Raw genomic sequence first — 16192 nt, 5'->3', positions numbered from 1 at the left:
CTCGATGAGCTAGGCGCCGGCAGCGTCGACGACTCCCTCGGAGGCAGATCCTCGAGAGAAATCGTCGACGGCCTCGCCACCACAGACGTCGACGTCTTCCTCGAAGACGGCACAGGATCATGCGGTCTTCAGCGCGTCGAGGACCGGGACTTGGAATGGGCATGGCGAGAACGGCTACCCTTGTCCGAGCGGGACATTTCCCGCGAGCCGTGCCGACCACCCGAGCCCGAAGGCATACGAGCAGTGTCTCTCGACTGGTGCCGACCGACCCCACTCAGAGGCGCGGACGGACCGGTGCCCCCAAGAATCGCTAACATCTGCTTCCCGAAGGAAGCCCATTCCTCTGGTGTCGCTTGCATCGTGGGATAAGCGACCCGCCGACGGGCGGAATCCTCGGAAGAGGACGGGGAAGGCGACCAATGCCGGCGCTTCCGAGAATGCCTCGAAGAGGCGGAGGAGTGGCGAGACCAACTCCTGGAAGGAGACCCACTGGACTTCCGACGATGACGTGGAGAGTCGCCTCTCGAGTCATCCGTCGACAGCCCCGTAGACCTTGACTTCCGGGGCTTAGACACCCGACCTACCGACAGCTTCTTCTTGCGCTCCCGCAAGGCCTTGGCCGTGAGCGACTGGCAGTCGACACAGTCGTCCGTATCATGGGCCTCCCCGAGGCACCAGAGGCAGGCATCATGCGAGTCCGTGACTGACATCTTGGACCCACAGTCCCCGCATTTCTTGAAGCCCGGACGCGGGTTTGAAGACGAAGTAGACATCGTCACGAACAGGTTTTCACAAAAACCGAACAGGTTCAACGAACCGGGAAGAATACAGCAAACTCCAAAGAGTCGAGGCGTACCGAGATTCACGAAGCGAACACGTTCGCGGAAAAAACAGAACTGAGGCTACGGGCGTCATACTTATCACATCGGGTGACGTCAGCCGTCGGAGGAGGTCCTCGAGGACGGCGCATCGACGTCATCAACGCAGGACGCAGACGCCGAAGATTTTCCAAGGCAGCACAGCTGTGGACATTACCTGTCAGATATGGAATACGTCGGAGGACCCAATCCCCTCGAAACTTAAGTACTAGATTTAAATCCCAAGTTGGGACATGAAAAGGGACTGGAGGGTATACGTTAGTAAGCCCTTTCAGAAATTGAATTATCAATGGAATTTTGAAGTAAGAAACTTCTTCCGAGGAGTGCTTCAAAATGGACAGCCCAGCTAGATATCCTTTAATTGTTCCGATCTGGAGCCCCAGATTGGCTAGATGCAATAGGAAAGAGCACCATTGGGGTGCCACATTGAAAAGAGTCTACATCCTTATCTTTGCCCCAGTTACTAAATGTGTTCCAACGACACCGGTACAAAGATTTCATTGCTGGCCTTCTGGCCGAAAGCAAAATCTCCATAACGTCATCCGGAAGATCGCAATCCTTATATCTCAACCTCTCAGAAATCATGCATGAAGGTTGAGTGTCTTGACCTCTGGAGGTAGAACCCGACCTTACTCTTGCGAGAAAAGATCCTTTCTTTGTGGAAGACGTATTCGAGGGCAGATGCACATGTCCAGAAGGTCCGGGTATCACGTCCTCCTGGCCCAATCCAGGGCAATTAGGATCATGGTTTTCTTGAACTTTCTCAAACTCCTGATTACGTGAGGAATCATGGAGACTGGAGGTAACGCGTATGAGTGGAAATTCCCACTCCAAACGCTTCCCCTAGAGCTCCTCTTGGAGGAAATTCCCTTGAGCAAAACAGTTCGCACTTCCGGTTGACACTGGCCGCGAATAGATCCACTTGAGGGGTTCCCCAAACAGACTTCCTGAGCTAGTTCCCACACGTGGGACACTGCTTTGCCTGTTCAGAGCGTCTGCCGTCGCGTTCTGCTCTTCGGCTAGGTGAACTGCCGACAGAGAGATTCCTTCTTGTATTGCCCAGAACCCGAGCTGCATTGCCTCTCTGAACAGTGGTAATGATCCTACGCCTCCTCTCTTGTTGAGGTAGTACATGGCCACTGTGTTGTCCGTCATTATCAGGAAATTCTTTCCCCGTACAGAGTGCAGAAAGGCCTTCAGCGCCAGTCTGATTGCCCTCAGCTCCAAAAGGTTGATGTGTAGTTTGGACTCCGATGGAGACCAACGACTGCCGATTGTCAGATCGTTGGTATGCGCTCACCACCAAGTGAGTGAGGCGTCCGTCACTAGGGTTATCTCCGGCCATGGTTGCCAAAAAGATTCTCCTTTGAGGATATTGTCCTTGCAAGCCCACCATAGAAGATCTTGAGCCACTCTGGCCGGAACTTGCAATTCAATAACCCCTGTTTCAGACAACGACGAAGAAGAGGGTGTTAGGGAGAATTCTCCGTTTAGGCTGAATTTCCTGACCTAGTGAGTCCCCCAGCAGCTTTGCTGGATTTTTGGGGTTTATTTTTTTCTCCTGCCAAGAGTGAGACTCTTTTACCCTCACTCTTGGACATGACTTGAGAGTGTTTCTGTGACTTGCTATGTGCTTATGGGCTATGGGGTATTTTTTCCCCATAGGCTATCATTGGTTTTTGAATGTGTGTTACACAGCACCCTCCGTGCAGTAACACAGGGGTGTCATAGTGACCCCCAAACATAGACTCCACACCCTGGGACTGACTACTGTCTCCCTGGGTCTGTAAAGTCACCATTGACTTTACTAGTCTTAACTTAGGAACTTAACCAGTACAAACCATCATACTGTGGAAGTACTGGTAGGGGCAATTAGATTGCCCCTGGGTCTGTTGTCGAGGGGGTACTGTCCCGTCCCCCCTCGCCGAGTTTCTGGCTGGTGGCAGTGGATACCACGGAAATATTCCACCGGAATATTTCCCAATGGGATTTCCCATTGATTTTAATGCACCACTTTTTGGTGCAATGTTAAAGTACCGCCGGTTTATTTATTTAATATAAATTCACCGGTTGGGATTTTTTGCCAGAACTCGCCGCCAAAATGGCGTCTAGGTTCCCTGAACCCGAGTCTAGCCTTTGTTCCACTTTTTGGCGTGCTTCTGCACAAAAGCCCTCCAAAGTGGTGCCATTCTGTCTGGGTACCACAGGGGGTGTGGGCGGGGGTTTAGGCACCCTGGACTGAGTTGCCTTGCCAACTCATGTCGCACTCTGGTGTGATTGGCCCAAGTGGTGAGCCGCCCCGGTCACCACTTAGCATGTTTGAGTGACAGCTAGGCTGTATGAATGGGGGTTTGCTGCATAAAAGCAGGGTTTTTGGGACTGATTCTTCAGAAGTCGCCACAGGACCTAAGAAGCCGACGAGGGAGAAGCCAAGCCAACCTGCCAAGACGACACCACCGGTGGAGCCCTGCGGAACCGTCTCACCACTTTTCCCAACGACAGAGGAGATCTCCAGCCGGGAGAGTCTTCTTCCCTTGACTGGTGGGGACAACCAGTTTCTGCCTTCTTTTCGCCTCCCTGAAGCATCTCGTGGCCGCCTTGCCTGTGCCAAGCACCCCGGCAACCGGGATACCACTTTTTACCTCAACCGCGAAAGAGGGGTAACATCCTTTTAACCAGAAAACTCCACGGCTGGTTTCTTCCTTGGTAGTGCAACGACCTTCAGCTTTCCTCCACGTCGAGATCTTCTCTTCCTCTGGACGACGCCGCGACTTGCACCCACTACCAGGAACAACTGCCACCGCTGGAGGATTCTTTCCATTTTAAAAGTACCGTGTTCCGCCCGGCTTCCCTTGCCACCGATTGTACGGGGTAGATTTAGCCCTTGGCTCTCGAACCTGGGTATGCCTGGGACACCCTAACTAAACTTTTCTAAACTTGGTAAAACCTTTTCTACTCACCTGTAAAGACTTGTGACATTGTGTGATCTTGGACATCTTTTCGCCTGGCTTTCCCTAGAGTGGGCCTGGCAACCGAACCTCCTTGCTCCACAATAGACAGCCTTCCTAAACTTACTGTGAATCTCTGAAAAGTGTTTTACCCTGCTGTTTTCATTACTTCTGCCTTTCCCTCCCTTTTTAACTAACTTGTTGGAGTGCCATCTAACGTTAAACGCTCACCTCTGTTTGGAAATAAGTGGTGTTAACTTAGACTTGTCCAACAAATAACTAGGGATGTACATATAAGTAATAGTGACTGTGTTTTGACTTACTTACCTTTTCTGTGCTAGTGTAATTTATGAGTGTGTCTTTTAAATAAATAATTATATACTTTTACACCTAGCTCTGGTCAGTGTTTGCTTGTACTACTGTACCTCTGTACCTATTATGTATGCTCTATATACTGCCTAACTCTTCTTGAGGGAAATCTGACTTCTCAGCCACAGCTACCAGGTAAATCTGGGTGGTACAGACTGCTACCAAGTGGGTTTACTGCCAAACACCTGTAGTCTTAAATCTTTTGCAGTGGTCCCAGAGGGAACTGCACAGGTTTCTGCCTAACAGAGGGTGTCTCCTCTTCTTCACCTTCTTTGATGAAGGAGATTTTCTAGAACGACTCCTCAACCTAGATTGCTTCGATTTACGTCAGGACTTTCCCTGGACTCCGCAGAGTCCTTATTTTTCTTCGAAGCAGCCTTCGAAGATTCCTCCCCCACCGCCAATTTACCTCTTATTTCCTGGAGAGCTTTGTTGGTCATAGCCTGTCAGGAACCGCACTCGTAAACTCGATGGTCCGGACCGAGGCACCAGAGACAAAATTGATGGGGGCTAGTTATTGACATTTTCTTTCCGCAATTCTGGCAGTTTTTAAAGCCAGTTTTCGGGGTAGAAGGGTTTGGTGAAGAAGACATCTCGAAAGGCTGAAGCGCCGTGTTCGTACACACGAAGCGAAAGCTTTTGGAAAAATGGAACTAAAGCCAATGGGCGTAGCTCGAGCCCTTTATACTGCAGATGAGTTCGACGCTCGACAGCAGCCTTCAAGGGACATCCACGCCGCGACCTCAAGCACAGCACCCCCTGGTGTGGAAATTTGATTTCCGAAGCAGCAAAGCTTAAGATATGAATATCTAAGATGAGGAATACGTGGGAGGACACAATCCATTCAAAATAGTTGAATCAATTTAAATACACACACATTATGCATCTATGATATTCCAACATCAATGGTCAAAACAGCATTATTATAAAAGTGAACGTTTAACCCCTTAAGTGCGCAGGGCTAGCTATCTCGTCCTGTGCTCTATGTGCACAGTGCGGAGGAAGAGACAGCTCGTCCTACGCACTACTCACCTCGGTGGTGGGGTCGATTGCCCCCCTCTCGCCCTGTTGCAGTGCTGATCTCTCCGCCCCCCCAGCAGTGAAGGACTTCCCCTTCCGTGCCTGGGGATAAAGGGATCACCCTGATGATGATGTCAGCGCAAACTACAAGATCAGCAACAGAACTCGGTTTGGTGATGTAACCAGGAAAGGACTTCAATTACTTTATTTTTTAGGTATGCGCATAGCGAGATGGCCTTTGGTCTTCTGTGCGTGTACATTGCACAGAAAATGATTCAAGGTATCTCCCAGTATAAACACCATAGGATCCATTCAATCAAATCTATCATTTCAGAAGCACATACGCTTCTGAAATATTTACTTATTTCCTAGGATGTACAGTCAATTTATATACCCTGCCCCTCTGTACTTAAACATGACAGAGACTGGGGCTTAATATATTTCCCTTTAGAGTATCGCTTCCCACAGGATTATTTATCCTTTATATTATACTTACTTCTGAGTTTCTTATGGCTGTCTCACAGATAGGTAGGCACCCACTTAAGGACTGTTTCAATGTCCCCCCTCTAGGAACCGGCAGGTAGTCAGTGAGATAGTCATCTTCCCTCCACAGCCTAGTCTCTCTCTTCCTTTATTGGGACTGTCTGTTGTCTCTTCTACTGAAGAAGGCCTGAGTCTTTAACACCAAGTAGGATTACAGTATGCTCATCTGTTAATCAATAAAATGAGTCCAAAGAGGATTCCTTTCTATTATCAATTCTCATTTCTCTCCATCAATGAGTGAGTGACCAGTGTCTGAATCTATAGGTGGTATGAACTTTAATAGAGCGGTGTGTATCTTTTCTCTAATCAAATTGGTCAATGTGTTTGACCAGACAGTGTTCCAAAGATAACATCGCACTGAACCAACCCCTCCACAGTCATTGGTCATATTCATGAAGATGAAAGTCTATTGGGAGTAACTTTTATCGCCAGTGTTCCGGTCATTTGGTGTGATGTAATCTTGGAACTTTTGCTATTAAACAATACTAACTTTCTGAAACTGCATTTTCAATGCATGAAATCATATTACTAATCAGTTCATCAAGTTGCTCACTCAGATTAATCAAAAAAAAAATTAAGTCTTTACGACCTTCAGATAAAGGTTATAAGAGACAAAGTGTATATAAATGTAATTTCACTAATGTATTGTCTTAGTATAAAATAGGATGTATCACAATCTGATAAACCAGTTCCTGGTGGCAGTTCCTTGTGAAAGTGAGAGAGTTGGGCCATTTATGTCTGAGGGAACAGGTTTTGGGAATGTCTTTGAAATACTAGTCTCCTTGCGTGTTTCCAGCATCTGCCTCTTGCAGCAGACTCGTCCCAAGGTATGACTTTTCCTTCAGGAGAGGCCCGACTGTTTAAAAGGTTTGATTAGTTCAGAGGGGACCACCGCAGAGGGGCTATTTCTTATATATTGAAGTTCTTTATCACAGACCCTGCGGCAGATGGAAGTTGTAAATGAAAATTAATTTGTTTTGCTCTGCGCTGCATTGCTTCCTGGGAATGAACTCCAAGCAGTAATCAACTTTTAGGGTCCAGCTTCAAAGGACAGTGTTTGCATGCCTTTCCTGGAAAGGAAAGGCCTCTCCCTTCTTCTAGTTAGTTGTTGGGGGGTTGTGAGTTGAAATAGCATGTGTCAGTTCAGACCTGGCTTCATTCACAATTGCAACTTTTAAAGTTACATTTTCTTTTCCACTTGGCTTTGCATTCTCATAAAAGTAGTATCTCAAAATTTCTGTGTAATACAACTCCTTTCTTAATACATATTTTCATCATATGTTGGTTTCAAAATACCGATTCTGAATCCTGTAAAGCAAATAAACACAATGCAATGCCCAAATTTGGATTTTGCCTTTTTTTGACAAGCTGTGCTTTCGATCTCTGATTGGACAGTGTTCCATTTTAATAAATGTTACAATATTTCTGGTACTTGGAAAATATTTATCTCGGGCCTTGTCAGTTACTTAGTGCATACATTCCCATCATATTTGCTGCAAATATTGAACATTCCCCTGCACTTGTCATTGTTCACATTCTGAGCGCAAGCCGCAGCTCGCATGTTTGCTTTTAAAATTGCACTTTTCGTCTTTGCTTAGATTTTCCTACAGCATCCAAATAACGAATATGGGGTTGGGCCGAAACTGCACTATGCGAAATCTGTTATTCATACAAACATAAACACTGGCAACAGGCAGACAAATGGAAGATAGAAGAAATAAAAAAATGACTTTTCCTGAAAACATTCAGCAGTGGCAAACAGAGACGAAGGAACAGAAAATGAAACTCAACAATAAACAGAGTTGAGTGCGGTGAGATAATTGCACCTTGATGCCTGTTCCATGGCCTCCCTTTCAAATGTGTGCAATGCTCTGCGAAAGCTGCTCCTGTCACAGTGCTTAGGGAACCAATCTTCCAAGAGTAAGGTAACGTGGGACCTTAACTTAAGACATTTGGGATGCACAATTTATTTTGGTTAATTTATCAGTTGTGTTGCAAAATTGTGATGTTGCTTCAAATGTATATATTTTATCCACTCAGTGTAGTGACGTGATCTACTTTTGTTTGTTTTCAACACTTTAGAAACACATTTTTAAAGTACTTTTAATTTGTGGTCTTTCAAAATGAGATCCAATTACCTTTTACTGCTGCAGCTGCTGGATAGTTGACTTCGGGTGTCATAGCCAATAACAAGGCCTCTCTTCTTAAGGTCGGGGAAACATTGGTCAAGGTATTTGTACATCCCCTGTAGTAAACAAAAAACTGTTATGCTCACATTCTCATGCGGAGGTTCCAAACAGCCTCTCAAACAAACTAACAATATTGCATGCAGTCTTGTAGCTTCTCTTTCAGAAACACAAAAGGTTCAAAGTCTAGACCTTTTAGATTCAGTACATTTCGGTAATAAAACATAGTATATAAAATATGTTTTCCTAAAACGGAAAGGCTTTTTTCTTATCTGACATGCATGGAATGGGAGCCACCCTTATCCGACCCCCCTTTACCGCACTTCATTGAAAAATCCAACCCCCATCAACTCTTTCTTCATCAAATCAATAAGGATGATCCGCCAACACAGACCTCAATGCCACAACTGACAGTATACAACATATTCCATTTTGCAAAATCACAACTATCTGGACAACCTTTTAAGACACTCACTATGGAATATCTCCCTGCCACCTTAGCATCCCTCAAGGCCTGTCTCTGTACTCAATCCCCACACCCCACACCCTGTTGAAACACTCTTCCCCTAACGGACAAACATCAGCAGCTCTCCAAGTCAAGACACCTTTCCCTAGACCCTATAGACCAGACAACTACTCTCACTTCTCAAGAATATTACACTGGACAGGTAGACCTCAGCAATCATCTTTTCTTCCTAGGCAATATCTTTGAGAAATCACTAGACAAGCAATACATCAAAGTCAACACAACAACCTCCTGCAGTGCAAACAACTTTCTACAAACCCAGATGCATCACAGAAACATCTGCCAGGTGATTGAATATGCCCTAAAATCCTTGATGAGGGCCATCTTTGCTTCGTGGTGCCTTTGACCTCTCAGCAGCATTCGACACAGCAGACCCCCAAACACCCCCAACATTCTACATTGCAGCAAAAGCAAGTTTGAATCCAACCTTGCTAACCACCACCCGTTTCTCCAAAAGGATTACTCTTGATCACCAAATGTGGAGTCATGCAAGGAAACTTTCTCTCCCTAGGGATCTTCAATCTTTACATGGAACTGCTTGGAACCCTCCTGGCTCCACACAACATCCGCCAATACACAGATAAAATGCACCTCTACTTCAAGATAAACTACATCAAACACATCCAAAGGCTCATCGCCTGCCTCACATTAATCCATTCCTGTATGTCCAGTACTTACATGAAGCTCAACATCTCCAGAACAGAATTTCTACCGGAGATCAACGAAACCGAACACCTGGACACCAGAGCTGGATAGGGGCTCAAAACTGACTTCTATGGTGTTTAATTATACATATTGTTGTAGGCTTCTAATATTCAGTACAAACGTATTGATCTATATAGGTCTATTGGAATTGACTGCAAGTCAGCACACACCCTATGCAAATTCTTTCTCCTCTTCAAACTGTGTCATTTGCAGGTTGGGATATTCCGGCAATTGTATGGAGGTGCAGCAGACTGGGTCTCACGAACCCCTCTCTATTCCCTTCTATATATTCATTACCTTAGCGCTCATTACCTGGTCAATCCCACAATACATACCCACACGCTTGTAACCCCCCTTCTCCCTGTCTCAGCACCACCAGTGGGTTTATAGGCATTGCCTGGGTGCAACAGCTGGTGACAGAGTGTCGTCCTGAAACTGAGTCTCTGCGCAGTAAGTTGGGGAATTGTGAAAGAGCGTCACGAAAAGTTTCTTCTCGTCTGCTCCTGGTGAGAATGAGACGGTCGAAGCAAGTGTCTGTCCATCCTAAAGGGAGTCCATCTTATTATATGTACATGAATTATGTAGGAAAGCATAGTTGCATTTCGATGTGCCGGGACAGAAGTCCATCTTACAAGAAAGCATATTATTTCAAGATAGATTCCTTTAACTAAACCATGCCGGTGAAAACATTATGTGGTCTAGTTTGGAAGAAGCAGTAATTCACCATTATCTTTTTGTCATCGGTCATACTTGTGATTCCAAATTTCAACTTACATTTTTCCACTCCAGACATGTACTCTGATCGGATGTTTTGGGGAGGGTTGCTGAAGAAGTGTCCTTTCTTCCAGAACACCATCTTGTTGAAACTTTCCCTGAATACTTTAATGTTGTTGGTGAATAAGACATCCTTAAAGTGGTTGTCATGAATCTAGCAATGTCAACGCTGCCTGCCCGGAGAAAGTCTCTCCTCATGTGGCCATGAGCTGCTACCTGATCCTGACCCTAGCGGCGGCTATATGAGGAAGGACCGCATGAGGGCAGACTACCCTCATGGAAGTAAAGTGGACTTGCTTGTTGGAACATGGTATCCCCCTTAGAGCCTGATAACACCTTTGTAACTCCCCAATCCTCCAGGGCACATTGAAATGTTAGAAAAGAACATCCAGTCACAACTAATAGCAAAGTTCCTTCATATCCTTATTTGAAAATGTCTGACAATATTGAGACAAGGAAGAGAACTAGAGTGATGAAGATTGCTGAGGCTGAGAAGCAAGAGACACTCTAGTTGTTGGGAGAATTTGATAGGTGCCGGGACATTCAAAACCACCCAAGAGTAAGGGAAATATGGAGGCTCATTACTCCCGATGCGAGTCGAGAAATGGAAGCAAGCTGGAGGAGCTGTCAGAAGTTGTTCTGAAGCAGGAGGTTTGCTGCGTGATTGTCGTGACTTCACAAAGCTGCTGAGCGAAGTCTGAGGCACTGTGTGAACCGGAGAGCCGACGAGACACTCGTCAGACAAGGAAGGAAGCCGCTGTGAGACCAGAGGACAGCGAAGCACACCGAAGCTGCATAGTGAAGCCAGTGAGCTCACAGGGGGAAGTTGGGACGCCGGGGCGCTTTGTGGCATTTATCGCGCACCGTTAGAAGAGAATTGTATGAACTTGGTGAGCCCGAACAGGGGAAAAGGGACGCCAAGACATTTGTTGAGAGAAACAAAGGCAGATGAGAACGTGTCGAGGACTCAATATATAAAAAGAAGCAGATATGAAATCTTGGAACGGTTTAACATTGAGAAAGAAGGAAAGTGTGTTCATTAATAGAAAGCCCTGGCAGGATAGAATACCAGGCATAAGGATTAAGGGTCTGGGACCCGCATCCAATTGTGTTGATCTAAATCATTGAAAGCATAATAGGAGAGTGTACCAGACTGACAGAGGATGGTCTGGAACTCACTCCGACGTTTGTAGTACTTTCTGGAGTGTGTAGAATACAGGGCAAGGGAGTCAATCCCCTGGAACTGGATTTGGGACATAGTGGCCAGGGAATCATCCCCCATGGTGCTGCCAAGAGGCTAAAAGAGGTGGAGTTGCTTCCTTGACCCTGTGAAAACCTGGGAAAGCTCAAGGGAAGAGTCAAACCCCTTCAGATTGAGAATTGTAGAAATCCGGGAAAGGTCAAGGGAAGATCCATACCCCTTGAAAACTTTACGAAACCTGAAGAAACTCACAGGAACAAAAGCCTCCCTTCCCCACCCCTGACACTTGTGGAACTTTGTTTTGTTTTCATCCCCTTCCTTTGGAACTTTATGTTGGAACATTAGAAAAGAGCTGCGAGTGGCCAGCCAAGACACGTTTCCCTTTTCTCTTTATCACAGTTTAGCATGCAAGGGTCAGGTTAGGATTTGGATACAGGACGGAGAACTTTACTTTGGACATTCTGACACAGACAGCATTACTTTTGTTGAGGCAGGGAAACCCCTCTAAGTGTAAGGGCAAAATCGGATTTTCTCCAATCCCCTTTTTACTTTGGTTAATAAAAGTCAACCATCATGACACCCCTTTGTCCACGTCCCTTACATGGAACAAGTTACTTACCTGTAACTGTTGTTCTCCAGCATGGGTCTGGCATGGATTCACATGCTCATGAATATTCCCCGCCGTCAGGCTGGGAATCCTCGGTAAAGAAAAAACCAGTATCAGTTTCGTTTCTGATCTGTCTTTCGTAGTAATAACCAATCACTGGTCTCTGCGTCATACTGACCACAGCCAATGACTGCCCTCTACCTAAGCACCGCCTCTGGCAGCCATCTTCAGATTTGGAAGCACGTGAAGTGGCAGTATGACCAAGTGAAGAGCCGCAGAGGGGTAGGCGGGAGGGTTCGCATGTGAATCCATGCCAGACCCATGCTGGAGAACAACAGTTACAGGTAAGTAACTTGTTCCTTCTCCAGCATGGGGTCTGGCATGGATTCACATGCTCATGAATAAAGAATACATAGCAGTACACACATGCACAACCACGGGAGGTGGCAAAGGCTCAACATGAAGCATTGCATCAAACTCAACATTAAGCATGTTACCTCCTCACCAGGCTCACCTCAGGCGAACAGGTTGCGCAGCACTGCTTGGCCGACCCTGGACTCCTCCCTGGAATCCCGATCGACGCAGTAGAACTTTGTGAAGGTGTGCGTCGACCTCCACGTAGCAGCCATGCATATGTCCAGCAGGGGCACACCAGAAAGGAACGCCGTGGTAGCTGCGATCGCTCTGGTGGAATGGGCTCTCGGACGGCCAGGCAGCGGTCGGTTTGCCAACCGATGACAGTACATGATACAGCCGGAGAGCCATCTGGAAATGGAAGGCTTCGAGAGAGCCTTCCCCTGATTGACAGGTCCAAAGTTCACAAAGAGTTGTGACGTCTTCCGAAAACACTTTGTGCGGTCCACGTAGAACTTCAGCCCTCTAGCCACATCCAGCGAGTGCAAAGTCCTCTCAGCCGGCGACGAAGGCGACGGGAAGAATACAGGCAACACCAAGGGTTCGTTGAGGTGGAAGTCCGACGGTACCTTGGGCATGAAGGAGGGGTGCGTCCTGAGCACTACCCTCGTGTCGTGAAAAGTCAAGTACGGGCCTTGCAGGAAAGGGCCTGGATCTCTCCCACCCGTCGTGCGGAGGTGATGGCCACAAGAAACACTGTTTTCCACGACAGAAACTTCAACGGGGCCGAGTGCAGAGGCTCGAACGGAGGTCCCATGAGCTTGGTCAGCACCACGTTGAGCTCCCACGCCGGGGCCGGAGCCTTCACCGGCGGGAACGATCTGAACAGTCCCTTCATGAACTCTTTCACCAGACGATGAGACCACAAGGACATCCGCCCCGTGGTTCTGGTGTATCGGGAGATCGCAGCAAGATGAATCTTGATGGACGCGTGTGCCAGTCCAGCCTTGGCCAGCGTCAGCAGGTACGGCAGTACCTGGGGAGCCGTAATCCGAAGAGGGTTAATCTTCTGTGCGTGGCACCAGACAGAGAACCTCTTCCATTTGTGTCCGTAGCATTTAAGAGTCGAGGACGCCCTGGCCTTTGCAAGAACCTCTCTGCAGTCGGCCGGTATGTCGTATCCTCCAAACTCTAGCGCTGCAGGAGCCAGGCCTGCAAGTTCAGCGATTTCGGGTCGTGGTGGAGGATGGCGCCTCCTTCCCTGGAGAGCAGATCCGCGTCCACCGGCAGCTTGATTGGCGGGGACGCTGACAAGTCCAGAAGGTCCAGGAACCATATCTGCCTCGGCCACGCAGGTGCGACGAGGATCATCCTGTACCGTGACCTCTTGAGCTGGTTGACGAGCCGGATCAACAGTGGCAAAGGAGGGAACGCGTAGAGGAACAGGCCCTCCCAGGGGAACGAGAAAGCATCGCCCATGCTCCTCGCCTGGGGAAACCTGCTGGCAAACCTCCGGCACTTGGAGTTCGTCGCCGTCGCGAACAGGTCGATCTGGGGTGTGCCCCACCGTCGGAAGAGGCGATCCACTAGATCCTGCCGTAGTTCCCACTCGTGGCACGAGCGCAGCTCCCTGCTGAGTGAGTCGGCGATGGTGTTTTTTATCCCTGCCAGATGAAACGGCACCAGAAACATCCCTTGGGCGACTGCCCAATGCCACAGGTCCTGCGCCTCCTTGGACAGTGCTGGGGACCTGGTTACGCCCTGTTTCCTGATGTAAAACATGGTGGTGGTGTTGTCGGTGAAGATCCTCACCACCTTGCCCTTGAGGGACGGAAGGAAGGACCTGAGGGCCCAAAACACTGCACGGAGCTCCAGGACGTTGATATGTAGGGATTTCTCCGTCGGGAGCCAAAGGCCTCTTGCGTGCAGATTTTCGGTGTGCGCTCCCCACCCTTCCAGGGAGGCATCCGTGGTCACTATCTCCTGGTGGGCTGGGGTCTGGAAGTCCATGCCCGCCGTCAGATGCGCGCGGGTGCCCCACCACCGGATCGCTCGTCGGAAACTCTCGTCGAGCGTGATCCTTTCCTCGAAGTTGCCCGTCGTTTGGATCCAGCGCGCGTCCAGGAACTCCTGCAACGGGCGCATCCGGAGCCTGCACATGGGAATGAGGTAGATGCAGGAAGACATCATTCCGAGGAGGGACTTGATGGACCTCACCTTGGCCGCGTCGGCCACCAACATCCGTTGCACCTTGCCCAGGATGGTCCTGGTCCTCTCCTCCGACGGGGAGGCCAGAAGGGACACTGTGTTGAGCCTCGCTCCCAGAAACAGAGCGTCTTGCGCGGGCACCAGGTGGGATTTGGCGTAGTTCACGGAGAATCCCAGGTCCGTGAGAAGTTGGACGGTCCTTGCCGTGTGAACCACGGCGAGCTCCTTTGTCTTGGCTCGGATGAGCCAGTCGTCCAGGTAGGGGTAGATGTGGATCCCTTCGCGGCGCAGCTGAGCCCCCACCGGCGCGAGGCACTTGGTGAACACCCTGGGTGCCGACCGTAGACCGAAGGGGAGGGCTTTGAACTGGTAATGACGCCCTTGGACCACAAACCTGAGGAATTTCCGGTGCCCCTTCAAGATGGGAATATGGAAGTAGGCATCCTCCAAATCCAACGACGACAGGAAGTCTCCTTCCTCCAGCTGACCCAGGACGTGCTGGAGGGTGACCATCCGGAACTTTTGCGCCTTGATGAACTTGTTCAGACGTTGCAGGTCCAGGATGGGGCGCCATCCCCCCGTCTTCTTCTTCACGAGGAAGTATCTCGAGTAGACTCCGGAGCCCCGAAGCCTCTTTGGGACGAGTTCGATGGCGCCCTTCTTGAGCATCGCCTTCACCTCCAGGAGAAGTTGGGGGACGTGAAATTCTTTCCTGGCCACGGGGGGGATGCGCGGACACTTTCTTTGAAACTCGAGCGCGTGGCCCCGGGCCAAGGCGTCCAGCACCCAACGGTCGGTGGAGATGGACTCCCACACGCTGACGAAGTTCGCCAGCCGGCCTCCCACCGGGGTGCTTCGGTGGGGGCCCGACCCCCCGGCCGGTTCAATCCTGCTTCGACGAGGCTTTAGCGCCTTGTCCTTGGCGACGACGGCGGGGTCCGCCAGACTTGCCTCGTCCTCTGTAGGCCTCCTGAGACGACGAGCGGGCTGCTTGACGGTAGGAGGAGAAACCGCCGCCGGAACCTTTGGAGGCGCCCTTGCCTCCGCTGCTCCGAAAGGGCGTCAGTCGTTGTTGCAGAACTCCAAGGGCCCGGGCCGTCTCGGTGTCCGCTTTAATAGCCTGAAGGGAATCGTCCACTGTCTTCCCAAACAGGTTGTTCCCATCGAAGGGCATGTCCAGGACTCTGGTCTGAACGTCTTGACGGAAGTCCGTAGCCTTGAGCCATCCACGCCGCCTAAGGCAAACACCGTTGCCCAACTGGCGGAACCCAGTGTCGGCGATGTCCGTCGCAACGGTAATGGCGTGGTCCGACGCCACCTCACCTTCCTGCAGGATCTCCAGGGCCTCTGCCCTCTTGTCGTCCGGCAAGAAGTCCAGCAGGGGAGCCAGTTTGTACCAGTGCTCCCTGTCGTATCGGGCCACGATAGCCAAGGCGTTGGCAGCTTTAATCGTCGTCGCTGCAGATGAGATGACTCTGCGTCCCATAGCGTCCAATTTCTTTCCCTCGCCGTCCGGTGGGGAAGTCGATGTGGAGGCCGCACCCCCCCCCGCTTTTTTCCTGGCCGCCGCGGAGACGACGGAGTCCGGGGTAGGCTGCGCCCGGAGGCACAGGAGGGCCGTGTCCGAGACCCGGTACTTTTTCTCGTACCGGTCTCTTCTAGCTGGCGTCGTGGAAGGGTTCTTGAGGAGGGTGAGGCCCTCATCCCAAATGTCGTCCAATAGAGGCACCGTGAGGACCGTCTTCCTCTTGGCCTCGCGCCGCTGATAAAGGAAACCTTCCTTCTTCTTCTCCTCAGGGCAGAGTTGGAAAAGCTCGGATGCCCTGGCGATCATAGAGTGGAACGATCCAATCTCGTCGGGCGGAGAAGCCCT

General features: G+C 49.6%; 1 protein-coding gene across 1 annotated transcript in view; it reads right to left on the bottom strand.

Moving 5' to 3' along the window:
• PGM2L1 (phosphoglucomutase 2 like 1) overlaps positions 1-16192 on the bottom strand; it is a 1482539-nt gene that overhangs the window by 1214530 nt on the left and 251817 nt on the right. The window contains exon 3 of the mRNA XM_069640198.1: positions 7897-8003. Within this exon, the coding sequence (XP_069496299.1) occupies positions 7897-8003 (107 nt within the window). The remainder of the gene's footprint in view (positions 1-7896; positions 8004-16192) is intronic.

This window comes from Ambystoma mexicanum, chromosome 7q, assembly GCF_040938575.1.
Source record: "Ambystoma mexicanum isolate Mex_15411 chromosome 7q, UKY_AmexF1_1, whole genome shotgun sequence".
NCBI classification, from domain to species: Eukaryota; Metazoa; Chordata; class Amphibia; order Caudata; family Ambystomatidae; genus Ambystoma; species Ambystoma mexicanum.
This window is presented reverse-complemented; position numbering and strand designations above follow the sequence as displayed.